The sequence below is a fragment of the Mustela nigripes genome, chromosome 14 (genome assembly GCF_022355385.1).
Source record: "Mustela nigripes isolate SB6536 chromosome 14, MUSNIG.SB6536, whole genome shotgun sequence".
Taxonomy (NCBI): domain Eukaryota; kingdom Metazoa; phylum Chordata; class Mammalia; order Carnivora; family Mustelidae; genus Mustela; species Mustela nigripes.
Window position 1 is genome coordinate 1,530,772 of NC_081570.1, and position 26,598 is coordinate 1,557,369.

General features: G+C 64.8%; 1 protein-coding gene across 4 annotated transcripts in view; it reads left to right on the plus strand.

Moving 5' to 3' along the window:
* PRDM16 (PR/SET domain 16) overlaps nt 1-26,598 on the plus strand; it is a 295,888-nt gene that overhangs the window by 20,378 nt on the left and 248,912 nt on the right. For 2 of the 4 annotated variants that reach the window (XM_059376790.1, XM_059376791.1), the window contains exon 1: nt 5,869-5,972. The exons of 1 other annotated variant lie outside the window; for it this stretch is intronic. In XM_059376790.1, coding sequence (XP_059232773.1) covers nt 5,927-5,972 — 46 coding nt within the window. In that variant the 5' untranslated portion in view covers nt 5,869-5,926. Of the gene's footprint in view, nt 1-5,868; nt 5,973-26,598 lie in introns of those variants that run through there. One more of the 4 variants, XM_059376793.1, reaches the window with a different exon arrangement.

Genomic DNA, 26,598 nt, shown 5'->3' on the forward strand with positions numbered 1-26,598 from the left:
ACTCTGGGTTCAGCGGCTCTAGCGGGTGGGTTGCCCCCTCCCCTCTCCCAGACCCCTGAGGAGCTCTGCCTGGGCCCCGCCCGGGGTTCATGGTCTCAACAACCCCCAGTGAGGCCCGGAATCGGCGGATGTGAGGACTGGCTCCCGCGCGCGTGGTGGGCGGTTAGGACCCGGACCTCACACCACCTGGCCCCGGGCTCAAGTGTGGATTGTAAGTCCCATCCTGCGGGACTCCTGTGGGCTGGAGGGCAGGGTCTAGGAAGCAGCCTAGAGAGGTCACTGTCACAAAGGAGGCTCGGGGCTCTAGACTGCAGGGAGCGCCAGGCAGGGAGCGGTGACTCTGCCTCCCCAGGAGCTGCCGTCTCTCCCTGCCAGGAGACGCTGCGGTGCACCTGCCCGGTCCTGAGGGAGGAGGACGGTGCCTGCCACAGAGCAGCTCTTCGTGGGCCGGCCTGCTCACCTGCCCCGGGCGGGGGTCCCTGGTTTCCGTGAGGCAGCTGAATCCGGTGTAGACTCGCCAGCAACCAAGGGGCTGTTCTTGCCCAAAGCAGCTGGGCTGGCCCCTGTGCCCCTTCCGGGCATGTGTCCCCTCCAGAGGCCAGCTATGTGGCCCCGGTGCCCCTTCCGGGCATGTGTCCCCTCCAGAGGCCGGCTGTGTGCGCCTCCTCGCCGGTGGGCTTCCTGCACCCATGACCCTCCTCCCGGGCTGTGCCAGAGAATGGCTTTTGGTGACTCTGGTTCCAGAGGGACACGCTAGACACAGCCTGGCCATGGCCTGCTCCCATTGGAACCCCAGTGCCTCCCCACCTTTGGCCTCTGGCCGAGGCACCCTGATTTCAGATGAGAGCATCTCCCTCTGCAGCTGTGTGCCCCGGAGAGCACGCACGGTATCTGACTCCGGTTCCCTGGAGCGGTGGCCGTGTTCTTGCTGGACCCGGGGACCGTGGGACGTCAGAATCATCAGGATGGACTCCAAGCGTCGTGGGGTTGGGGGTGCCCGTCTCTGTTTCCGTGTCCTGCATGTGGTCCGTGCTGGGCCCCGAGGACCTGAAGGTCAGCCTCCCTGGCTCCTGAGATGTCCCCAGGGGATCTCCTGGCTGACCAATGTCCACGCTGGCACCAGGCGGCCCCTTCTTGTCTGCAGGTGCCGGAGAGTGGAGCAGAGTCTGGCCATGGGCAAGAGGGTCTTGGCTCCCCGCCCAAAGCCTGCACCACAGTCATGAACTTGGGGTCAGGATGGGGCTTTTTCTCTTCAAAAGCCCAGATGTCACGAGGAAGAGGAAGTTCGAGGAGCAGAGAGAAATGGCTGCTGCAGAAGGTTACAACGCCTGCCCGGGACTTTAGAGTAGCCGGAACCCAGGGGCAAAGGGCGGTTGCACTCTCCAAAGCCCGTGCTGTTTGCGTGGGGAAACTGAGAGCCGGGGACGATGGTAGGAAGCAGAGGTCACCCGGGGATGCTGCGGGACCAGAACCCCGCATGAAGGAGCCCAACCAAGATGGCAGCTTCTCTGCCTCCTCTCTCCTCTCTCTCCTCCAGGAGCCGGAGAACCCGGACCTGCCAGAAACGCTCAGGTCCCTGCGGGGGGTGTTGGTGAGGAAGCTGCAGTTAGGGCCAAGGCCATTCGTGCCCCTGTTTGTCCCCCCCCACACCCCGGGTGATGGCCCAGCCCTCCTGACATTCCATCCTGCAGCACGGAGCGGGCTGTCCCGGCCGGGGGGTAGGGAGCACAGCCCCACGCCCCCGACAGAGGCAGCCCCAGGAGGGCCCAGGGGCCGCGCCTGCCGTGGACCCTCCTTGAGCAGGCAGAGACCCTGGAGTCCTGCTGGGTTCCCCTGCTGTCGTCTCACAGTCCCAGGAGAAGGGGGCCAGTCTCATGTCCCCGTGGACACAGAGGGCCAGGCCTGGGGCAGGCCACTTGCTTTCAGTGGACATGGGTCTATGGAGAGGCCACGAGGTGCCACCTCCAAGTGAGCCCCCGAGTCAAGGCCATGAACAGGGTGAGGCCTGAGCTCGGGGCCTCCCTTCCAAGGTGGTGCAGACACGTGGTGGGGATAGGATGACTCCGATGTGAGGACGGCCGGGAAAGTCACGGGAGGAAAGGGTGGGCAGAGTGGCTTTCAGTGAGCGGACCAGGCCGAGCCCCGCAGGTCGATGAGTGGGGACCACACGGGGCCCAGAGGGGATGCAGGGGATGCAGGCCCAGAGGGCACAGCCCACAGCCACCGCAGGTCCAGGCCTCTGAACTGTGGCTCTGCAGCTGGGCCCACTCCCCAAGGGGTCAGGGGAGGCGGCTCTGCGGTGAGGGGGCCCGAGTTCTCCGCAGTGACTCCTGCAGCGACGGAGGCCTTCAGCCGCCAGGATTCAGGGCGTCCATCTCGCCTGTTTCTCATCTTGCCTCCTCACACCCTACGTGCCCTTGAGGTGACCCCGATGGGGTCCAGGGAGAGGGCCTTGCCGTTTCGGGTCCAGGGCCCGTCGGAGGACGGTGGGAATGGGCGTGCCGGGCAGGGTGACCTTTCCATTCTGTGATAAAGCCGCCGTTTACTCACAAAAGGCCGACACTCCCCACCTGCGGTCAGTGAGCTGGAGACGGAGGGTGCGTGCAGGTCGGGGGCGTCGGGGTGGTTCCCTGCCACCCTGCGCTGGTGGCGCCGACCGCGGGGTCCCCCTTCCTTTGCTGGACAGTCCGTCCCGAGAGGCGGGCGTGCAGGAGGGCTGCTCCAGGGCTGGGGACCGGCGCTGGGGATGCGTCTCCTCTTGTCTCAAGGGGCTGTGACATCTCAAGAAAAAAGCAGTAAAATCGGGAAGACGGGAAAGCTCGCGGCCGGCGCTTGCCCACGTCTTTGCGGCAGGTGAGCAGGACGAGGGTTTGCGGCAGGTGAGCAGGACGAGGGCTCCTGCGGGAAGAACTGGCTGGGTGGGTCTCTGCGGACTGTAGGAGCGATGTTCTCACCTCTGGAAACCCCTGCCCAGCTCTGCGATCGACAAGAAGCGTCGGTCACTGGTGACCTCGTGGTGACTTCTCTGAGTCCACAGAGACTCCCAATTCTTCCTCGCCAAAACCCCCTCCCAGGGCCCAGGCTAGCCCAGTGTCAGAGGAAGGGTCAGGTGAGCCCCATTTCACTGGCAGGGCCCACACTAGCCCAGTGACACTGGCAGGGCCCAGGCTAGCCCAGTGTCACAGGCAGACAACATTATATGTCTGTCAAATTGTAGGCAACTCTCAGCTCCCACCTGAGCCACAGCCTAGCAGTGGCCGTGTAGATGGGCTCCATGGCTCCATGGGCTCCAGATGGGCCCTGTACGTGCAAAATGTTTGGGGGGGGTGTGCTGTTATGAGATCAGGCCTGTGCACCCCTAACATGCCTAAACAGACAGTGGGTGGACAAGGAAGGAGTTCTGGCGCATTCCCCCAATCACGGAGAATTTTTCGGAGCCACCGGGGCATCTGGACTTCTGTGACTTTGCGGTCGGTCTGCCCTGTTCCAGGAAGTACGAAACAGAAGTGGTGACTCTGTCCAGTCACCTCGGTCTGGGGAAAGCAGTGGTTGCTGTCTGTGTGGTCTGTGGCTGCTGGTGACCTAGAAACCCATGCCTGTATGCTCAGGGCAGGGACCAGGCAGCCACGGCAGTAACACGGGGAGGGAAGGGGGACTCGGGGCACCAGGGCGGGGACTGCTGGGGCTCAGGACCCTGGGAGGGGGGCAGGAGGCAGAGGACAGCCGAGGCCCCCAGCCTGCCTCTCCTCTCCGCGTGGCTTCTGAGCATCTGCAGGGAGACGGGGGCTTCTCAGAAGGCAGGGACACACACTCGCATCCCGTCGATGGTGCCCCCCACTCCGGGATTAGAACCATGGGTCAAAGGGCACTTTGGGCAGGTGGGAGCAGTCCTGGCCAGGACAGCAGAGCTTCTGAGCCCCTTCGAGGCTCTGTGTCAGGCAGGGGACCCTGCAGAGCGCGGCTGCCACTTCCACTGGGCTCTGGGGAGCAGTGACGGCGAGCCGACTTCCAAGCAGGTGGTACTTCTCGGTTTTGTGGAGAACGTGGGCATCCGCCGAGCATGGACATGGCCAGCCGGGGGTTCCCGCTGTCTTGCTGATGTGATCAGGGACCTGGGGGCCCTGCCCTAATGGAGTCACCACGTAATGCTCCTGCCCCTGGGAGAATCCTGAGGGCCTGGAAGGGGCTGGGGGCTTCCCTCCCGCTGTTCCCTTCCGCGGCTGCTGCTGTTGCGGAAGCCGGGGCCTGGGCAGCCCGGCACTGACCTCCTTTATGGGGGATTGTTGGTGTCCAGCAGGGAGCGCCAGGTGGGCGTGGGGCTGGGGGCCATGGCCACTGGGACCCCTGCGCTGCCCTAGGTCCCCTCAACGTTCCCACCCTACCACCGGCAGCTCTGGGGAGGAGGCATGGTGAGTGGGGTGTGGGAGTGGGGCTGGTGGGCGGGCAGGGTCTCCCGCTGCCCTGGCTGCCTGCAAGAGGAGAAGCATGATTGCGGGGGAAGGTGCGTCCCTCCTGGAAGAGGCCTCGGCTCACCTTCTGGGGTTTGGGAGGAAAGCAGAACGAGCTACGTGTTTGTAGCAGTTTGGGGTGTGTCAGTGGGTGCAGCTGAGGCCAGACCAGTCTCCGTGCCTCGGTTTCCCCACCATTACCGTAACAATAATGCTGTCCACCTCCCAGGGCTGGAGGGGGTTGGCCTTTCTCAGCCGGAGGATCCTGAGCCAGCAGGATGCGTACGAGTGGGCATGGCCCCCCACTGCTGGGGACGGGGGAGGGGGAGAGGGAGGAGGACCCCAGAGTCTGGGGTCGTGAAGGATAGCTCTGGAAAATGGACTGAGGCCCCGAGGCCAGGCAGCGAGCTGTGGGCAGCGAGGCCAGGGTTCCGGTCCTGCCGGGGGCCGCCTGGGAGCAGCCACTGCCCTAGTCACAGGCCGGTGGGGTTGACTGTCGGGCTTCTAGGTCAGCAGGGGGATTGGAGTGTGGACAGCGCCCGGCTTCAGCCTCCTTGTCCACCCAGCTTTGGGAGACAGTGTGCCCACTGGAGACGTGGCTGGCCCTGTGGGTCTGTGGGCAGCCCTGGGCTGGGGCTGGGAGGGCAGGGGCTGAGGTGCGGAGGGGTCAGCGTGGGGCATCCCCGGGGGACAGGGGTGCCGTGTAGGGGTGCTCAGGGCTGGCCTTAGGGTGCCCGTGGGGTGGAGACCGCCTCATACCATTTCTCGCCTGTGCAGCTGGTCCCTGATCTAACCTCGAAGGTCCATTTCACGCCGCAGAGTGGGCTTAATGACTGGCACTAGCTGTCAGAGTGGAACCCAGATCGGGGGGACAGTCGCCCTTGCTTCCTCCAGACAGCCCAGCCATCTCTGTCCTGGGGTCCCGCTCAGCCTGGGCTAGCGCGGGCTGCAAGCCGTGCCCTGGGCAGGGTCGTGGCTGGCCCCAGGCTCACGGCACGCCCGATGCAGGGCAGGCCTCAGAGGGAAGGCCCTTTGACCCCTCTCCTCCCCAGCCTCCCGGCTCCCGGCCGCTCTTCCTCTGGACCCACACGGGTCGGGTGTTCCCTCCCGCGGGTCCGGCCCCAGGCCCCCAGGGCTCCCGTCCTTTCTCCTGCTCGAAGCCCCGACCCCCCTCCCTGCCCAGCTTGGGCCTCCAGTGGCCAAGGATTGAGGTCATGGGTGGGGAGGGGTCACGTGCTTAGGAAGGAGAGGGTCTGTTTTTAGAGCCCACACCTCACAGCCGAGCCCAGAAGCCACGCTGAGCCCACGCTGAGCCCACGCTTCCCCTGCTGGCTCACGCTTCCTCTTTTGCCAGCACGTCCCTGTGGGCCCGAGGCCGCCCTCCGTCCCGGGGCTGCCTCGTCGTGGGAGCCGGGCGTCAGGGCCTCCCTCTCCTGCTCCTGGACGAGCGAGGAGGGCGGCGTGGGCCCAGGACTGGCATGCGTAGGAGGCTCCTAGAGAAGGCAGTTTGGCCTCTGAGCAAGGGTGAGTAAGCTGTAACCCCTGCCGGGGGAGTGGACAGTGTGGGGCTCAGGCCTTGGTCTGCCTCGGTCCCCCGCGCCGGCCTGGTCTTGGCGCAGCCAGGAGGGTCGCCCACCCAGCCGGCCCCCGAGGCCGCCACCACCCTCGGCAGGACCGGTGGGGCCATTTGCTGACGGCTTGGTGCTCCTCCGACGCGTCGTTCTCCCCGCCACACCCCTGCCCCCCGCCCCCCTTCCCCACTGCCACCTCCGGGTGCGTCTCAGCCCCTGTGCGGCGGGCCTGCCCTGGACTCCTGCGCTGTGCGTGTCCCGGGGGCCCACGAGGCTGGGGCTGGGGTCAGAGCCGCCGTGCCCCTCCCCAGGCGACAACCTGGCCCTTCAGAGAAGCTGCCTGTGTTGTGGCCGCTGGGGTCATGAGAAGGTCAAGGGCAGAGTACGGAGCCTCTTGACAAAAGACAAGTTCTGGCTCTGCTGGAAAATCTCGATTCCGCCGGGTGCTTCACTGTGGGGCTGGGGGCCGATTCCCTCTCGGGCCGGTGTCCTCTGGACAGGGTGTGTGTGAGGCGCTCACCCCGCAGGGAGGCCTCGGCCGGCCCCTCCCGTGTGCTTCCTGCAGCCCGGCATGCCCCGTCTGCGGCCGGTGAGTAGCGACCAGAGCGGCCAGCCCGCCGGCCCGTGTCCCGGCGTCTCCCCGAGTGCACAGTGCAAGCGTCCCAGCCCGCCCGCCTGCCCCCCCGGCGCTCAGCTCCCGGCCCGCCTCCTGGGGCCGCTGTCCCGGCTCTGGCTAGAAGAACTTCCGGGGCTCCCGGGGGCCGGGGGGGTTAGGGAGCGGCCGCAGGCCCTGCTGGGAGGGTTGGAGAAGACCCATCGCATGGAGCCGGGGAGCTGGTGGGGTTCGCCACCCCGAGCTCGTGCCCGAGCCAAGATGCCTGGGGCAGCCTGACGCGGCCTGTGCAGGGCAGGAGGCTGGAGACGGGGGTGGGGGCAGTGCAGACACCGGGAGGGGAGGCCACTCCGGGGGACTGCCATAGCCACAGTCCGCGGTGTGAGCAGACCGGCGTGGGGGGTGAATGGGATGGGGAGCGGTTCAGCCACCGCGGCCGGGTGGCTGTCCCTGTGACACGCAGGTGACCTGCACAGTGCGAGCGTCCCGGCCCGCCTCCGTGTCCCTGCCTCCCCCAACCCCCAGCCCCGCCTGGGGTCCAGGCAGCACCACCCACGACCCAGGAGCTCCAGGCAGGGGGTCGATCTGGTCTTCGCAGGGGCAGGCTCCGGGTGATGACCCCACCCCTGCCTCCTTCACAGCCCACGCCCGTCTGATGGGAAGGAAGGGTCTTCCCGAAACTCGGGGTCCTTCACAGGCCAGCCCTGCCCAGCCCTGGGCCCTGCACGGGAGGGTCCTCTGCTCGTTCTCGGGAGGTGAGGGCCACGCAGGAAGAGACAGACGCTAGGCGTCAACCCCCCTCCATGAGCCCAGGGTGTGGTCACGGCGGGGGGGAGGGTTATTCCGCCCTGAGTCAGGCCTACTTCCCCTGACCATGGAAGGTGCAGCCCCTGAGCCCCCACCAAACCCCCTTGTGGCAGGAAAGAAGGGATTTGCCAGGAGCAGGAGAGGAGTCAGATCGTGGGAGAGAGGTTTCCCGGGAGCCGAGAGGTTTCCCGGGAGCCGAGAGCACCCACAAGCTCTCCATCAGCCACAACTTCACCCGGGATCAAATACCAGGTCCTGCTCTGGCTCGCCCCTGGCTGCGGGGCATGGGCTGAGCCCGCGGGAGAGCTCTGTCCCCAGCAGAGACCAGCAGCCATGTCTACAGGCGGGTGCCGCTGTCCTAGAAGGATGAGGAGCCTCCCGGGAAAGCGTCGGGGTAGAGCAGGGCCCCGCGGGGACTCCTGCGGGAAGGGTGACAGCCTCCACCGAAGAGAGGGGTCTCTGCGCCAGTGAGGGAGGGGCCCCGGGAGCTGCCAGAGGGACAGGCAGGCTGGGAGTCCGGGGTTCTCTGTCCCTGGGGTGCACCGGGGCTGCTCCCAAAGCCCCTGGCCCGGCAGAGCCTCCCTGTCCGGAAAACCTGCCCCACTGGCCCTGCGGCCCTAGACGGGGCCGTGCCCACCAGTGCCCACCTGCCGGCTTCCCATTGGGGCCTGTCGAGTGGCGCTCAGCACATGCTTGAGTAACCAGGACCTGACCAGTGAGGGCCGCAGAGGGCAGCTGCCGAGTTCCCAGACTGGCCGTGGGCACTGGGGACATGGAGGAGCCCCCGCTGCCTGGGAGAAGGCATGGAACTTCAGGGACATCAGAACCCCATCTCCGCAGGGCTGGGGTGGTCCCTGGTGTCCTCGGTGCAGATGCAGGCCCCTGGAGCCCCGTCTGCCTGGCACCGGGCCATCGGGATCGCAGGTGGGTGCTAGCCACAGGGGGGCCGAGGGGCGGCACGTGGGTCTGGGCACTGTGGCCCATGTGGGCGCCTTTGCTGCCCTTCTGCTTGTCCCTCTTCCCGTGGGGTCTTGGGGCTGCTGGGAGGTATTCCCCGAGCAGCACAGAGAGAGGTGCTCCCCAAGCCCTGGCTCAGCTAGAGCCCCATGCGTGTAGCTGAGGCGCAGAGGTCATCACCAGAATCCCTCCAGAACTTGGGGGCACGTTTGGTTCCGCATTCTGGAGTGAGCCCTGGGGCCACTGCGTGCAGCAGGCGCGTCGGAAGATGGGCGTCGGAGACTGTTTAGAAGGGAGCAGTGCCACTGCCCTCCGAACGGGAGGTAAGACAGCGGGTAAGGAGGGAACGGCCAAAGGGGAGCTGGCCTCATCCATCTCCTTCCAAGTCAGAAGTCAAGGAGCCCGAAGTTCCCTTGAAATCCAGTGGGAACATGGCTCAGCGTGGGGGCACTGGGGGCGCAGAGTGTGTCCTGTCCTGGAGACAGATCGGGCGGAGACCACCGGTGGAGGCCCATGAGGCTCGGAGGCCATGGAGGCCACAGGAGTCCCCGGGGAGGCTTAGGGTGCTGGTCTCTTAAGTTCTGTCCCGTCTCGTCTCCCACGTTGGCCAAGCATCTTCCCCTGATGTCAGTGGGCAGGAGGAGGGCCACAGGGTAACTTTTCTTCCTTCTTTTCGAGACCCTGCTGTTTGGGGAGGGGATCCAGCCTGTGGGGCATCAACGCCCCCCCCCCCCATGAACCACCCCTGCATGGACCCCAGACATCTCCGTCTCTGGCCGGCGCCATTGCCACCCCACACCCTGCCCCCGGCTACCCCGTCTGGGAAGTACCACGGCTCCGTGGCCATGCCCTACCCTGGGGCTGGGTTACCTTTGTTTAGGGCATGTGGAGGAAGGCCTGGCATCGTGGGGGCTTCGCGGTGCAGAGGGACCTCTACTGCTCTGTAACGTGGTCCCCGCACTTGCTCTGGGAGGAAGGGGCCTGCGGATCTGCTCAGCAGGCTTTTCGGTCTGACCACCTTCTCAGGGAAATTCCAAGAACTGGCTCAGGCTTGGGTGACGGCGGGAGCCGGCCTCTGTCTCTTCCTGCGTGGCTCTCACCTCCCAAACGACCGGAGGACCCTCCAGTCCGGGGCCCAGGGCTGGGCAGGGCTGGCTCTGCAGGAACAGCTGGCCTTGCTCGGGATGGCTGGCTTCGCCCCCCCTTCCTCCTGCCTGGATGAACTGAAGGTCAGCCCCCTGCTGGCTTTTGTGGGCTCACGTGGCTGGGCATGAGCTAGGGCGTCCCCGGCCTGGGCAGTGGACACGTGGTGGGGACAGATGAGGCCCAGATGTCCACTCGCGGGGCCAGGGACAGGAGGGTGTTGGGGTGCAGCTGGGCAGCTGGCGAGCCCGTGATCCTGGCCCTGCCTTGGCCACATTCACCGCCGTCCCTCCCGCACAGAAAACTAGTCCTAGCCAGGTCCCCACCGGTCACCATCAGTGCTTTCTTGATTCTGTCCCTTTAAAACATGTAACCTCACCAAAGAAGAAGCTCCCGTTTCTCTAAAATCTACGCTCCCCAGACAGAGCTACTACCCCGCACTCCTGCTGATCTCCGTTTTCCATGTTTGCTTGAGACCTCCACGCGCAGGTGCCGGGCGGCACAGCAGGGACGCCGTGTGGCTCTCCCCAGCTCCCGCCGGGTGACCCGCGCCCACTTCCCCTCCATGTCCCGGGGCAGTGGGGTGGGTGGGAGCCCGGCTCAGCCCTCGTCAGACACCCTGAGCTGGAGCGCCCTACGGGGTGGCGCTCAGTCCACGTGCAGCGAGGGTTGGAAAGAAGGGGACGCGGGCCGGGCTGGAGCTGCGTGCGTATCAAGTGAGCTCCAGGGGCTGCCATGGTTGCGGGGGACGTCCTCCACCAGCAGCGTCTGCGAGAAGGGCCCTGGGTCCCTAACCGTGCTTGGGGTCGCCCAACACACGGGGTGCTGCCTGAGAGCAAGCAGTCGGCTGCTTCTGTTACTGCCTGGAATGCTGTGTCCGGAGGCCGTCTTGCAGGACCCTGGGCTGGAGCACCCCCCACCCCGTCCGTGGTCCTGGGTCGTAGGCAGGGAGGGCCGTGTGTCCGTGTCCAGGTGGTAGAAACAGGCCAAGTGCGGTGTCAGACCGTGGGAGCCTAGTGCGCATGCTGGGTGGGCCAAGGGGCAGAAGTGGTAGCGGGGGTGGGGTGACAGCGAGCCACGGGCCTGAGGCCCGGCTCGGCAAAGGCAGTCTAGAAAAGCCCTCTCCTTTGGGAGAAGAAAGAGGTTAGGAGGGACAGGGAGAAGGCTCTGTGTGAACCTCGGGGTTCTGGTTCTCAGAGATCCCAGGCTTTGTGGGGTGTGTGGGTTAGGCTGGTTCCTGGGGCCCAGGCCTGGGGTCTCCTGCCTGAGGTGGGTGGGCAGAGGTGGTGGTGGCCAAGGGAGCCAGAGTCCCACCTGGCACACAGCAGGCCCTGCAACAATGCGCCGTCAGGAGAGGCTCGCTCTGCACCCTGCCTCAGCTTTGTGACGAGGGTGACGGGCAGGCGACCCTTCCGAGGGTCCAAAGACGATGACACAGAGCCCCACCCTCTTTGGATGGACCACGCCCTTCACCGGCGCCTCTGGCTGGCTTCTCAAGGTGTGCAGGAGCGAGTCGGGCCAGCTCTCCCGGAGCCCTGTTCACTCTGTGTGCTTCCGTCCTTCAAGGGAGAGAGAAGGCTGGTTGGGGTCGACATGAGGGCCCCTGGGCTGTCTCGGGCCCGTGAGCGGGCAGGGAGGGGGATCTTGGCTGGTTCTGTGCGTCTGAGGGCCGTCCTGCCTGGGCTCAGGCTTTCTGGGGGGTGGAAGTCATCGATAAATGTGTTCTCAGAGGGAAAGAGGAGATGTGACAAGTGCGCCAGGCATTGGGCTGGGGCCCCTCCAAGAGGGAGAGAGCCAGACTGGGCCACCGGAAAGGGGGGAGTTCCTCAAGGTGACCTCTGTCACTTGGTCACGTGCTGACATTCTGGCCCTGAGCCTCCAGGAGGAGGAGGGAGAAGCATCGGCCAAGGGGTCCCTCGACAGGGCTGAGACCCGGGCAGGTGTCCCTCTGAGGAAGGGGCTGCGCCGTCCGCGGGGGATGGGAACGCATGGTGCGTGCCCACCTGGCACAGGCACCTGGAGGGCCATCGCGGGACGCCTCCTGGCGGTGCCCCTTTGCGGGGCCGAGGAGATGGGCTCCGCTTCCTTCCCCCTCCCAGACCCCGGCAGACGCGCACTCTTCCTTGGGAGATAGTGGCTCCCATCCAGTGCTTCCCCGCTAATCACCAGCCATCGTGGGAACGGCCCAAGATGAGGGCCGAGAGGCAGCTCATTGTCTGGGGGAGATTAAAGCCCAGCGCGGCATTGTCTGGGCCGGGGATAAATCTCGGTGCTGTCACTCAGACGCTGAATTAAATCCCTCCTCGTTTCTGAAGGGGCTTATCTGTGCTGAATGGGCGGCCGCACGGCAGCGTGGGCAGACGTGTTTGCGAGCCACCGTCCTGGGCACCTCTGTAGCCTGAGCCATCTGGGGAGGGGCCGCTGAATGTGAGGGGTGGCATCTGTCGTGGCCGGGAGCCCGGGCTCTGCCGAGGGAGCAGCGAGCCCGTGGGGGTCCCCGGAAGAGCCACCTGAGCCACCCGGTCTGAGGGTGAGCCGGTGCCAGGAGAGGAGCGAGCGGGGTGGGGGGGTTCCTCGGAGCCACTGGAGCCTGAGAAGGCAGTGGCCCAACTGATCCGGAACCGTCCAGAGAAACCACCCCCTGCCTGTCCCTTCTAAGCTCCCACAGTCTGGACAGATGCACTGGGCGAGGCCTGGGCCGGACTGGGGTCCCACCTGGCTGGGTGCCCCCTGCGAAGCACAGCCTCCCGTGGCCATTGCCCCTCGGCCAGCAGCACCCCCTCAGGCAGGAGGCAGGCTCCGGGCACAGTTCTCCTAGACCCCATGCAGGACTGTAATCGATAAACCAGGCAGTTTGGGGAGACGTGGGAGACCTTCCTTGGGACCCCAGAGCTCTCGGGCTCCCCCAGGCCGCAGCAATGCCTCGCTGCTTGCTACAGCCCCCATCCTACGGCGAGCCCACGTGCAGAGAAGGGGAGCGGAACATCCGGGCCAGCTGGCCGTCTTCCCTCGGGGCAGGGCGGGGGTCCCAGAGCGAGAGCTTGCCAGCGGGGGGGGGGGGGGGGGGCCGAGCTGCCCCTGCCCTCCACCTCGCTGGGAGTGTGGGCCCAGGCCGGCACACACGGATGTGTCTGGGGAAGGAACGCGGGCGCGACAGGCAGGTGGACTGAAGCTGTCCCTGGCGGGGCTGCTGGGGTGCCGCGGGGTTGGGACACCGGGTGCGGTGTTGGTATTCAGTCCTCAGGGCTCCGTCCCCAGCTCTGAGCCGCGGGCCAGGGAACCGCAGGCACCTCTCCCCGTGCACCTGCATCTCCGTCTTTAGGAAATGCCGCCCGGGGCTTTCTGTGCTTCGTGCCAAGTTTCCCTGGTTCATGGGTGCTGAGGCTCCTTTGTCGAAGTTCCTGGCTGTGCCCCCCGCCCCTCTCTCCCTTGGAAGGAAGACCCTGGCCACTGCTTAGCGAGCAGGCTTGGCCCCGCCGTGACGTTCATGAGCTGAGCATGAGCAGAGAAGCTGCGGGCAGGTGAGGCCCGGGGCCCACGCGGACGCGGACGGGTCTAGAGCCTGCAGCTTCCGGCCCGGCTCCTCCCCTTCCCCTTATTCAGAGGAGCCGGGGCGACGGCGCGGTCTTGGACGTGAGAAACAAACTGTGATTCTGAACATCATGGGGCTGTAAAGGGTGTGTGTGCGGAACCCGTGACTTCCTTTGGACCTTCTTGGGCTCAGACCAGACGCCGGCCATCGTGTCCGTGTGGTGGGGACACGAAGTCAGGCTCATCCCCATCAGGGCCCGAGCAGGCTCAACACATGCTCCCGACCCCGCCACCTCAGGATGGCAGTGGGGCGCTGGCAGGAAAGGTTTGTGGCTTGGGGACAGTCACTGTGAGGCTCAGCAGGTGCCCGGCGCCACCGCGGCAGAGACCCTCCGTCCTAGAGGCTGTAGGTCCAAGATCTGGGGGCTCCAGGCCGGTTCCTCGCAAGGCCTCTCTCCCTGGAGTGTGGACGGCTGTCCTCTCCCGGCGTCCTCGCGAGCTCGTCCCTTGGTGCGCGTGTGTCCTCATCTCCACTTCTTATAAGGTCCCCAGTCCCATGGCATGAGGGCCCACCTCAGGGACCTCATTTGAGCTCAGTCACTTCTATAAATGTCCCGCTTCCAAATGCAGTCCCATTCTGAGGACCTGGGGGTCAGAATTCCAACGTGTACATTTTGAGGACACGATTCTCCCCCAGACGAAGCCTTTGCCACCATCTGTGTCCACCTGGAGCTGCACAATGACTGCGACGATATTCCCACGCCCGCCGGAAACCAGACCGCGGGGGGGCCCCGGGAACACCCAGGCCTTTGGGGGGCGAGCAGAAACACCTCATGTGGGGGCATCCTGAGCAGGGCGCCGGAGGCTGGTGGGGTCCCGACCCCCCCACCCCAGATGCACCGGGAGGGGCAGGAAATCTGCAATTAGGACAAGCTCTTTTCTGAAAAGCCAAATGAGCTTGAAAGAGGGGCCTTGAACCTGAGAAACGTCCGTGAAAATCAGGGCTTGACTGGAGAGGACAATTTTTCTCATTTTTGTGGGGTTGAGCCTTTTCAATAAGATTTCAAGAGAGTAAAATCAACAGGCCCCAGGAAATTTGCATACGGCTACTTAACATCAATTCTGTGTTTTTTTTTTTTTAAAAGAAGGAATAAACACCTCCTCAAAAGTTCCCCATCCACAGGGCGGACTACCCTGGGAGTTAACGGTTCAAACCTTTACAATTTTGTAAAACCCAGCAGCTTTCCATAACAAAGGGCAAAATTCACAAACAAATTGCTTCCTCCCGTCAGGTCTGCTCCTGGGCTGGGGGAAGGCGTGTTGACAACACACAGCTCCTTGGGTCACTGCTGAATGGCCGATCCCACGGAGACAAGGTCCCCCAGGGTCTGCTGAGAACAGCATGGCTTGGGGACCGCAGCGCAGGCTCTCCCCTTCCAGGCTTTTCAGAATACCAGCTAACAAGCGGTGGCCTGGGGACCCAGGAGGCGGCCCCCGGAAGGCCTGTGCTTTCTGGAAAGTGCTGGAAAGTGCGGTCCTCCGTGCTTCAGGACTTTGCTGTTCTGGAAGCACGTGAGCTGCCAGTGAACGAAACCCACCCCAGGACCGGGAGGGGGTCCGATGGGCAGCTCCGGAGGGGCTGGGGCAGGCGGGAGCCCTGAGGTGGGGTCCGGGGACGCGGCACTGCGCACAGCCCGGGAGAGCCCCCTTCTCTCCTGTGCGGAGTCACCTGTCCCCGGCTACGTGCACCACTCAGGGGTCCAGAAGGGGAAGAGCACTGAGCCAGGCAGGTGACAGCTGCCCCGTGTGGCCTTCAGGGTCCCTGGAGCTGGCCCTGCAGTCGCTTCTTGCACACAGAGCCCTCCGGCCTCGGCCCAGACTCCGCTCTTGCCTCTGTCCCTGAGCTTGCGGTCGGGGCTCTCCCCTGCCAGTTCTCACGGCCCCTGCTCCCACGTGAGCCTGCCCCAGAGCTCACACGGCTGCCCTGGGGTGGCATCGCTGCGACCGGGCAGTGTCTTTCCAGGCGTGGCCATGCTCTCCGAAGGCCCTGACCCCAGGGCACACAGTCTTTCTGTTCCTGCCAGCTCCCGGACAGGCCTGGGACCCAGTAAGCACTGGATGAACGTACACAGAAAGTGTGGATGAGCAATGTGGGGGGGGGGGTCCGTCGGAAGGGAAGGCACCGATTATGTGGGGGCAGAGGCTCTGGGTTGCTCTGAAGGGGCGGGAACTCGAGCTGTGGTTCAGGAGTGGCCCGGGTGTTGGGGGGACACAGGCAAGGCTGCCTCCCCCGCCCCCCGCCCCCCTGCACAGCCGGGAAGGCCATTGTGGGGGCTCTCGTGGCCAGTGTCCTGGAGGTTCCTCCCTGGAGAAGGCCGCCCTCCTGCCTGCCGGTCTCCCCAGCGCAGCCTCCAGGCCTGCCTGCCCCACCCCGGGGCGTCAACCAGGTCCACGTGCCTCTGTGTGCTGAGGGCCCATGTCCGCCCTGTCCCATCCACCTGTCCGCGCTCTCCTGCCTGTCCAGGCTCCCCCACGGCCAGGCCCAGAGCCGGGGCCTGTCTGCTCACCTCCAGTCTAAACTCCCCGTTCGGGGGGTGGTAGGACTTCTTTGGGGTGGTGCATCCTGGAACACAGGGTACCCTCCAGGCCAGCGGCCATCAGGGGCCACGTCCAAGCACAGGATGCTTAACCCTGGCTCGGAGGGAGCGGGCCCTCCCGCAGCCCCCAGTCTGGACCCCAAAGGGTTAAGGAGTGAGTGCGGGGGCTTTGTTCCGGCGGCTCCCCAGCTAACCTGCAGAGCCCCCAATCCCTTCCTCATGACCGTGATTAGCACCGTACTGCAGGATGAATAGACTAGCCGATTCCTATGGTAACCTTCCCAATGCATTCCTGGGGCAGGCTGGCCCCCTCGGTAATTACATTCCTAGCTGGGCCCACAGACAGCATGCTAATTAGCCCGGAGAGGGGGCTCTGGTTCCTGAGAAACGGGCTGGAGGAGGCTTCTGTTGACGGCCTGCCCCTTCCCCTCCTCTTCCTCAGATGGGACAGAAACTGGTGAGGTGCCCGGGCAGCCAAGCCGGCCACCAAAGGTCCGGGAGGAGAGGGAGGACAGAAAATGGGCTCCAAAGTCCTCTCCCTTGCCTGGGCCATCCTACGTGGCCCCTGGGGTCCACCTCTGTTCCCATGTGGGGTGTGTGTCCTGCAAGACTGGCTCAGCCCCAGTCCCCGGGAGCCGCTGTCCCCAGTTTCCTACAGGGCGGGGCTGGGATAGGACCGCAGCACCCGTGGACGGAGCTCTCCTGGGGCAGGCAGCCTCAGAGCCGCCGACCGTGGACAGGGATGCAGCCTGTGCAGAGAACTGCTACCTTTTCGTGAAACAGGACGCAGAGTATGGTCCAGAAGGCCCAGAGAGGGCGGAAAACTGCCCAGCAGAGGGGACAAGGAACGCTCAGCCGTGAGGCTCAGCTGGCCACGGGGGTGCGAAAGAGGCCAGAGAGGGGAGCGCACCCGGAGGCCTGCCTGTGGCCCGCACAAGGCCAGTGGGCTTTGCCACCGAATGGCTTTTGGCAGGACAGGAACCTGAGCCCCGTCCCCTTCGTCCAAGGTCACTGAGCTCTGGAACAGAGTGTGGCCTCGAGGGGAACCTGCTTGGGTGGGGTGAGGGGCGGGGCCGGGGCAGCAGGTGCAGCCGCGTCGGAAGTGGGGGCTAGCCTCTGGCTCCACTGGCTTCACATGTCTGCTGGGAACGGGTTCCCAGCCCCAGGGGAGCCCTGCCCTCCCCAGCTGCTGCTGCGAGACCTCCCACCCCGGGCTCTGGCCTGGCCAGAAGCACAGGAGGATCAGTGGCCATTGGTGGTGGGACCTGGGGTCGGGTTGCTTGGGGTCAAGACTGGTGGTGTGGCTTTGGGTGGGCAGCTCAGGTCTCCTCAGAGCAGGATGGTAGTAGCCACAGAGCCCTGCTGTGCAGGAAGGGCCCAGGGAGCTGGGCTGTGGGCAGAGCCTGGAGCCCATGCCTCATGTCCAAGAACAAAGCTGTTCTGGGAGCAGGGGCTCCTGCGGGGCTCCTGAGCCCCACCCTTGGGAGAGTCCTTGCTCCGCAGGTCTGGGGGAGATTGCAGACTTCATCCCTGCCCTGCCCCCAAGCAGGGCGGAGGCCGAAGGCCGGGAGCTGGCGGCTGGCAGGGGAGCACGGTTCTGCACCCAGGTGCTGTGGGCTCCCGGATGGATTACGGGCTTGGAAGCGGCAGCTCCTTGCTGTCCGGCTGCTCCACTAATTCTAATGTAAATAGACCAATCCTTTAAGTATACACCATTTAATGCTCAACGGGGAGCCCGCAGATCTTCTTAACACCAGCCTGCTCAAAATACCTGCCAGGTAGCTTCTGTGCTCCCAGCCCATTTCCCCGATGGGCTGTGCTGGAGGTAATCCCTGCTAGAGTATCACAGTAATTATGGGAATCGGCCCCAGCGGATTTGCACTCCCATTGTCCGCCCTGCTGGGCGGACACACCTCAGAGCCACCTTCTCTGGTAGAGGGCACACATGATCCCCGGCTCGGTGGGCCAATCCCAGACAGCTCCCCAAGGCATGGCCCCCAAAGGTCCGCACTCACCTCCTGCCTCCACCATCAGCCAGGTGTCAGACCCCCGGGGGGAGGTGGGTGGTTGGGATCACCAAGGGGAAGAGGCCGCCCTGGCAGCTGCCCCTCCGTGGTCTCGTCCTATGGAGCCCTGCCGCACACTGGGCCCTGCCAAGCTCTCTCCTCGCTCAGGACCAACCAATTTCCCAGCTTGGGAACATGTCCACGGCACACAGGGGCTGCACTCCTCCGTCTGTGGGCTGAGGGAGGGAGCGCGGGCAGCTTGGTGCCATCAGCGTTGCCTTGTGTGTCTCTGTTAATGACTCCTTCCCTGTCCCCAGGTCCGATTCTCCTCTACTTCCTTCTTGACGTTTTGGAGTTTTGCTTTTCCGTATTTAAGTCCCTCCATCCTCCTGGTGGGAGTTGTCTATGGTGTGAGGTAGGGATGTAAGGTTAGTCATGGGCCCCCCCGGGAGCCGCTGTCCCAGCCTGGCAGGCAGAGGGGCCGTGTTGGTCTCTGTGGCCCGGGATGCCCCCAGATAAGTGGCAACCTCGCCCTGTGGGGGGTCAGAACTCCACACGTGGGAGGGTCTGTCCCCGGGGGTCGGTCGCTGCAGGCCTGGGCTGGTGCTTGGCGTCCTATGGAACTGTCACAACCATGGGGAAGGACTGGCGGGCACGTCGCTGGCAGGAGTCTGCATGGTGGCAGGTGCCATGCCGCCCCGAGGGCAGGGAGGCAGGGCTCGAACCTGCACCTGGCTGAGCACAGATCTGGAAGCCCTGGGGCCTCGGGGGGTGGTGGTGTCTGTGACCCCCACCACCGGGAACTCCCAGATGGCTGTGGATTGTTCCAAAAGGTGTTGTCAACTGGAAAAAGAGATAACGAAATCACCCGTGTGAAAGATACAGGCGCGCTGTGCATGGCCTCGGAAGGCTGTGCGTGAGGTTGGTTTTCTCTGCGTGCTGTGGGCGTTCCCAGTTCTGCGGCTCAGCTGGTCAGCGGCTGCGGGGCGGTGGGGATGGGGCTGCGCGGGTGCTACTGGGTCTGAGCCGGATGGACACCAACCATTATTATTATTATTGTTGCTATTATTATCATTATTACCATTAGCCAAGAGACGGCCCTGTCCGGGGGGCAGCCGCCCCCACAGCCCCAGGGACATAGAGTGTGCTCTGGCGCTCTCGGGACTGGTGCTCAGGGGACCCCAGGGCCCTCGGCTGCCAGAAGTCAACGATCTTTCCGTAGCTGTCTGGCAGCTAATGCTCCGGGGCCTGGTAAAGCCTCGGCAGCCGTCAGACCAGCGTTTCATTCAAGGGCTCCCCGTGCGCGACCGAAGGGCTCCGCAGCCGGGCCGGGAGGGAGGGTCATCTGTGAGCACCCACAGTTTTCCTGGGGCTGGTCCGTGTATCTGTGTATCCGGGCGAAGGTGATGTCCCAGAGCTCTGAGGTTATCTGGGGGGTCAGAAGCCAGATTTCCCCCAAACCCCCGAGGGGCAACCAGGGCTGTGTGATCCGTGTGATTTGGGGGGAGGCTGGGGAATCCCCAGCTCAGGGAGGCATCGTGGCTTTGGGAGGCTGGCGACGTGCCGGGCTGGTGTTTCCTGGGGCAGGGGGCAGTGGTGAGGCCTGCAGGGCCGGCGACTGCCGTCCGTGCTCCTTGCTCTCCATGTAGAGGGCAGGAAGGGGGTCACGCCAGGATGCTCCCCGGACGTGTCTACTCACCCTCCACCCAGCCCACGGGACGGTGCAGAGAGAGCTGGCGGGGGGTGTGTACACACCTCGGGTAGCGCCGAGGCCGTGGTGAACTCCGTCTGTCCCGGGTTGACGCTGGGGTCACGCCTGGGCCCGCAGACGCTCCCGTGGACACCTGCTTCTGACGGGTCTCCTCCACGCTCTCCCTCGGGCTGCCCTGCAGGCCAGGCGGCCTGGTGAGAGGGGCCAGAACAGGGGAGGGAGGGGCCCACACCCCCAAATCGGCGGCTGCAACGGGCTCTGGGAGCCGGGAGGTGAGCCCAGCTCCGTGCCTGCCCCTCACGGTGCGGGGATGGCCCCCTGGAAGGCCTGGGTGGGGTCTGGCAGCCTTGTGGGGCAGGACCCATTTCCCTTTAAATCTGGTGTTGTCCCTCTGTCTGTCCGTGCTGGGCAGAGAGGGGACCACCTCCCTGGTCCTGCTTCTTGGCGGCTTCCCCAGGCAGCCCCCCGGCCTCTCGGGGGATGGTCTTTGCCGGGGGCCTGGGAGGCGGCCTCTTCCAGGCCCCAGGCCCACCTGCTCGGCCGCCTCTGTACTGAGGGCAGCTGGGGCCTGGGGTCTTCTGCCAGGAGCTCCTCTGTGTGTCCTACCTGGGGACCTGTCCCGACTCCCTAACATCCGAATGAGCATTACATGTGAGTGATTTTCCCATCCTGCTGCGACGTCCACACGGGTGGCTCACTTTGGTGTGGGGTCCCTTTCCCCGTGTGGCGTGGTCGAGCTGTGGGCTCCCTGCCGTCCTGGAGAGAAGCTTCTGAACACAAAAATGCTGCAGCGTCACTATGGCTGGGAGGTCAGGGCCCCCGGGCTGGGGAGGGGGTGTCCTTGCCTCCTGGGGCTTGCGGGATGGGGGAAGGAGTTCTACCATCCAAGCGACTGGGACACGGGCCGCCGCACCCCGTCCGGGCTGGCCCAGCCGAAGCCCTGCGCCCACGGCCTTGGCCCGCCCTGCCAGACCCCCGGCGTCGGGCGGATCTGCACAGGCCTCTGTGTGTTCTCTGAGCTGGGGGGTGTGATGGACAGGCCTCCCCCTCTCAGAGGGGCTGCTGGCCGGAGGCATCCGCATGCGGAGACGGGATTCTTGTCAAAGGGCTGGGAGCCAGACAGCGACCCCAGTGCAGGACCCGGGACCCGACGGGTTTCCGCTGGGGACGGGCAGGGGAGAGAGCAGGACGGGGGAGGGGAGGGCGGGGGCCAGGTGGGGTGTGGGCACCACATCGCCTGAGCACATGCAAAGGAGGCGGGTCGGGGCGCACACACCCCCTCGGGGGACGGGGCGCGGGTCCGGCTTTCAGGTACCGGCCTTTTGTCTGCTGCCCTGAGCTCGCCTGTCAGCCCCGCTGTCAGAGGCCTAATCTTTTCTTCTTCGCGGGCTGAAAAGGCCCAGCGTCACATCAGGCATCACACGGCCGCCTATTCTCCTTCCCCCCGGAACCCAATCACTGGGCAGCGCCGCTATAATTCACTCCCCAGCCCGCCCTTTGAAAAGGTGGGCGCCTCGGAGCTGCTCGCCCAGCAAGATAAATCATGTACTCGAAATTAACCTCCATTGAAAGGCAGGGCGGGAAGAAAGGCTGATGGCCGGCGCGGGCGGGGGCGGCGGACGGCGTTGATAAATGTCAGGGCTGATAATTTGGGGGCTGTGATTAAGATCTTATCTAGGTGAGAACTAAATAGAAGCGACTTTAATCAAACTCCGGCCCGGCCCGGCCTCCGACTCAGGACGCTCGTGTTCTCCCCAAGTCCTCCCTGCGTTTTGGGGGGGACGCACCCCCTGCCGAACGGTCTCAGTGAAGGGAAAAGTTGGGCCCGGGGCATCACTTGGAGGGAGGTGACAGGCCTCGGAGAAGCCCAGGCGTTTCTCGCTGGGGACGAAGGCAGAGGAAGCAGAACCAGGAGCCGCGTTGTCTCCAAACTCCCTGCTCGGCAGACGCTGAGCTTTCCGGAGGTGAGCGCCGGTGCTGTCCCCGGGTCGGCCCTCCGGCCTCCTGGCGCTGCCCTCGGTCGCCAGGGTCACCTCGCTGCAGGACGCACTTTCCTCTCACCAAGCAACACCGAACCCACGCGTGCAGACGGGCGCTGGCGGGGTCTGCCCGAGGGTGCGTAGGGCTCGGGGGGCGCAGGGGGCCCTGTTACCGGCCCGCAGGCCGCCGTACCTTTGGGGGTTTATGTGGGCTCCTGGCGACTGGGGTAACCCACGGCTCAAACCCCGGGCCGTGCAGCCTGGACCAGGACTGTCCTCCGGCAGCCCCCACAGCCACATCCCCGGGGCAGGGTCTGCCTGTGCTGCTGACCCCTGCCCCTGCGTCTGGGCCTTGGCCCTGGTTGAGGCAGGGCTCCTGCGGGCTGAAGAGGTCACATGTTACTGGCAGATGGATCTGAGGTCTGCGACACCCTGACTGCCGGCTCACGCACGCTGACCAGGGTGGCCGGCGGGGTCTCCTGGGGGTAAGAAGGTCAAACGTATAAGGAGCGGAGTCCAGGACCCAGCCCGCTCCAGACGCTGTAAACCGTTAGGAGGCTCAGCACGCGCCCCCAGTGCCAGGAGGGCCTTTCCAAACAGGACAGCACCCACCCGGTCACTGGGACCCGGGGCCCATCCCAGAACTGACTCAGGGCCGCTTGGACCCACTCCTACCCAAGGCCAGGAACCTCCCGGGAGAGGGTCCGGGTGTCTGAGCTCCACAGGAGGTAGAAGCCAAGGGAGCTCTTCTGAGCTCTGGCCTTCGTGGCCCTCCCGTGGCAGGAGGAGGAGGGAGAGGAGGCGCGGGAGAGCTGAGTGCAGGGCTGGGGGCAGGGCTGGGGGCTGGCGTCCCTGTGCGCTCCGCCAGCCTCCAGCCAGGTCCCAGCCAGAGAGATACCCAGTCCCCAGCTTACGGCTGGGGCTCAGCGAAGGTGTGCAGGGCAGAAGGAAAGCAGCAGGGAGTGAGGAGGGTCTGCGCGGACGCCTCACGGACAAGGCAGGGAGCCTGCTGGGGAGGGGCCGGGAGACCGCACCGGGCCCTCCTAGTCTGGGGGCCGCGCTCCTGGCCTCTGCCCCCAAGAGCACCCACGGCGTTGGCACTGCGTGATGTCCCCTGGCATTGCGGCCGGCTTGCGAGGGGCGGGGTCTGCCGGAGGTGCCGCAGCCCCGAGCCCCCACCCTGGAACGCAGGAGCCGGACTTGGACTTGAGAACAGAGCCTGTTTCTCACTTTCATTCTGAACACTCGGGATGTGAAGGGACAAACGCTGGAGACATTTCTGTCTCCTGCCAGCGTTTTGTTTTGTTTTGTTTTTATACCTACGGGTATCGCGAGGAGGAGTGTCCACGGTGAAGGTGCCAGCTCTGGGCTGTGGACTGGCTGGGACGTTCGTTTGCAACGCCGTCACGGGTGTGAGACAGCGGCATTTCCCCTGCACACACTCATGCATGTTCACACGCACTCACCCGTTCTCACGGCTCCCTCCAGCACACACGCGCGCTTGCACTTGCTCACACAAGCTCACATACACCCGCACGTGCCCACGCTGTGTGTGCACGCCAGCACACCCTCGCACGTCCATGCAGACATACTTGCGTGTGCTCACACTTAACATGCACACGTGTGATCACACGCTTGCACATTCATGCTAAGACAGTCAAGTGGCTCACAGTGACACACGTGCCCACATCTGTATGTACGTGCTGACACACCGACAGATGGTCACACGCTCGCACATATATGCTGGCACACTCACATGTGCTCACATGTAACATGCACATACGTGACCACACTTTTATGTACGCGCAGACACACCCATAACGATCACACACTTATATGTGTCTAACAGTCAAACATGCTCACACACGTGTGTGCACATGCTAACACTCCCATGCCCGCAGTAGCACACACATATGATCACATCTTTACTCACTCATGCTCATGGCACCATACACTTGCATGTACACACATAGCACACATCACTACACACTTGCACATAGATACAAACACTCCTGTGTGCTCACACTCACACACGATGCTAACACGTGCACATGTGATTGCACACTTGCATGTAATGCCAGTACTCTCATGTGCTCACACGTTTGCACACACGCCAACACCACGTTCACCACACACTCACTTGTGCTCATGATGCACACTCGTGCACGCACACAAACACACACGCTTACACTCGTGCACACTCACACTACCAGGCTTTCTAACACGCTCGCACCCATCAGCGCTCACGCCGCTCACACGTGTTCACACACGTGTGCTTGGGAAGCACCTCTGCTGCCAGGTGGCAGCCGGCAGCCGACAAGGACCGTGGCAGTTGTATCCTTTTTGTCCATTCCCTGAGCTTCCCCAACCAGGTGCCACTCCTGCTGCTGAATGAACCCGGTGGGTGGCCCTGGGGGGTGACCGGCAGAATTCCAGATGTCGGGGGCGGGGAGAGCAGAGACTCCTACAGATGCCAAGATGCCCACCGGAAGATGGGGTGAGGGCGGAGCCCCTTTCTCCAGAGCTGGCCCCGTCCCGACTCCCTGGTCACACCCAACCCACACCCGCCCCTGCTTGGTGACGCCGTCTCCTGTGACCGAGGATGTGGCCTTTGGCATCCACAGAAATCTGTTCTGAACCTCAGCTGGGTCCTTACTGGCCATGTGACCCTGAACCAGGGGCTGCCCCTCCCCATGGTCGGGTGGTCGAGGGGCATGATGGCACTGGCCTCTCGGCGTGGCCGGGGAGACGCTTGCCATGGAAGGACGTGGGCCGTGCCGGGTCAGCACTCATGAGACTTGGCGCACAGGTGTCCGAGCGCAGACGGCTGTCCTGGCGGTGGGGGCGGGGGCCTGTGGGAACTCGGCGGCTCCATAAATGCCTGACAGGGAAGGAGTGCGGTGGGGAGGCTTGGAAAGTGGCCGATAGAGCACATACCCCCACTCCTAAACAAACCCAGCGGGACAGGGTGGGTGACAAATGATGGGACCCCGCCAGCTCGAGAGCAGGTTGGACTAATGGCTCGCTGGACTTTGCACTCCCAGGATCAATATTCCATCAGGCAGGCCTGGGAGCCGGGCTCCCGAGGACAAAGGGGGACCCGGCGACCGTCTTGCATATGCGCTGCCCACGGTGCTGCCTTCACTGTGAGCTGTGTACAGGCTAGTGGGGGCAGGGCCTCCCCTGCGGGAGCAAGGTGGCGTCGCCCACAGTCACGGGTGGGCATGGAGGGGGCGCTCGTGTGCTGCCCAGTTTCAGGGAGTGGGACTCCACCTGGCTCTTCTCTGGCCTCCCCAGCGGCCGTGCTGCAGTCTTGGGCATCGTGGGGCCGGCACCGCGGCCTTTCCGCTCTGTCCCCGCAGAGGCTGATTTGGGGGGCAGGCACTGTGTCCACGTCCTTCTTGTGTGTGGCCACATCCTTCTTGGGCCCTAAGGGACCGTCCCAGACCCCAGGACGCCCTGTCTTCCAGCGCGGTGCCGACGAGAGGCAAGCCCCCGCGCCCGTTCCCTGCTGTGGTCACTCCGTCCCATGCGAATGCCCGCTGCTTACAGAAGCAGAGTGTGCTGAAACGGTGCAGGGAGGTGGCGCTGGGGCTGGTTCTGGTCCATTTCCCTGTTTCCTTCGGAATTTCGAGGTGTCTGGGCCTGATTGGCACTGACTGTCTCCCAGGAGGGCGGAGCCCTGGTCTGCGCTTGGTCACTCGGGGATGCGGACCTTCCTGTTTCTCCGGCTGTGCGGATGCATCAGGCCTCTGCCCAGAGGACCCCAGGTCCAGTCACAGACACCATGGGACCCGCTTGCCCTGAGTCTGCCTGGCCGAGGCCAGGCATGGAGAGGGCCTCTATGGCCATGAGGCTGACCTGAGGTGGGGCGAGAGGCAGGGGAGATTGCTCCCTGCTGGCCTGGGCATCTGGGCTGGGGGACCCAGGTCAGTTCTGCCCGGTGGACCCAGCCCTCGTGGGCGACTCCGTCGGGGCTGAGGGCCTTCCAGGGCCTGTGCTCCTCAGCCTCTGGAGAGGCCGCTGTGGCTTCTGATGGGTCTTACACCGCAGCGCCCGGCTGTCGGCCCCCACGCTTGGAAGAGACTTGCCCAGAAGTGGTACAGTGTGGCCAGCAGCCCTTCACGGGGTCGCCCCAGCCGATGCGTGGGGTCCTGATGGCCTGCGAGTCTGCAGGTGAGGGGCCGCTGTCCCGCAGAGCTCTCCCGGGGGTCTGGGCCCCGTGCCGGCCAGTGGCCCAGCCGGGCAAGCTCCGTCCTCTGTGAGGCAGCCCCTCGCACCCCCACATACTCTCCTGCCCCGCGGTTTCCAGCCGCTGTTTCCTCTGCTCACATCCATTTGGAATAATTCATTCCTGGCTTTCCCATCTCCATGCCCACCTCTGCGAGCGCTGCCCTAGGCCAGCCCAGGTTCAAGGGCATTTCAAATACAAATATGGGCTCGGCCTTCTTCAGAGGCAGGAAATCGGATTAGACCGTGTGGAGTTCTGCCGATTGAAACCAGGGGTTCAGAGAGCGTGTGCGGGGTCGGCCGGAAGCCCGCCGGCGGGGCGGGGCTGCACACGCGCCCCCTCGCTCCAGTGTGGCCGGTCCTCCCGGGACAGGAGCGGGAGCTTCGGGTCTGGGGAGGAGCCTGGAGGCGCGGTCGGGTGCGGGGCCCTCAGTGCCAGCGGGCACGTGCCGCCGTGCTGGCGGTGGGCTCTGCGCTCTTGGATGACCCCGCCTCCCCTCCGTGGGCGTGGAGCCGTCCAGATCGGAGAAGGACCCTTCACGTTGGTGCGGTCCGTCTCCGGCGTCAGGAGCGGGGCTGGGGTCTGGGGGCTCCTGACCACATGTGCCATTTGGGGCCCGGCCTCAGTGGGCCTCGTGCTGACGGTGGGGCGGTCAGGGAGGTGGCCTCCGGTTTGACTGGGCTCTTGCCCCAGCGTGGCTTTTGGCCCATGGGTGATGTTGGCCAAGGCCAATGGTGGGGCAGGAAACGGGGTCCTGGGGCCCCCCAGGGTCCACATGAGCTCAGCCCAGGGTGGACTTTGAGGAGGGAACGGGGCATGGGGAGAACCAGGCACACAGGGCAGGGCTCTAGGAGGGGTGCACACACGTGTGTGTGTGCGTGCGTGTGTGTGAATGCATGTGCACACGGGGCTCCAGCAATGTGCAATGTGTCTGTGGTCAGGGGGTGGGGGGGTGAGAACTCAGGGTGGCCGCAGAAGAAAGCCCCAGAGAGGCGCCCGCCCAG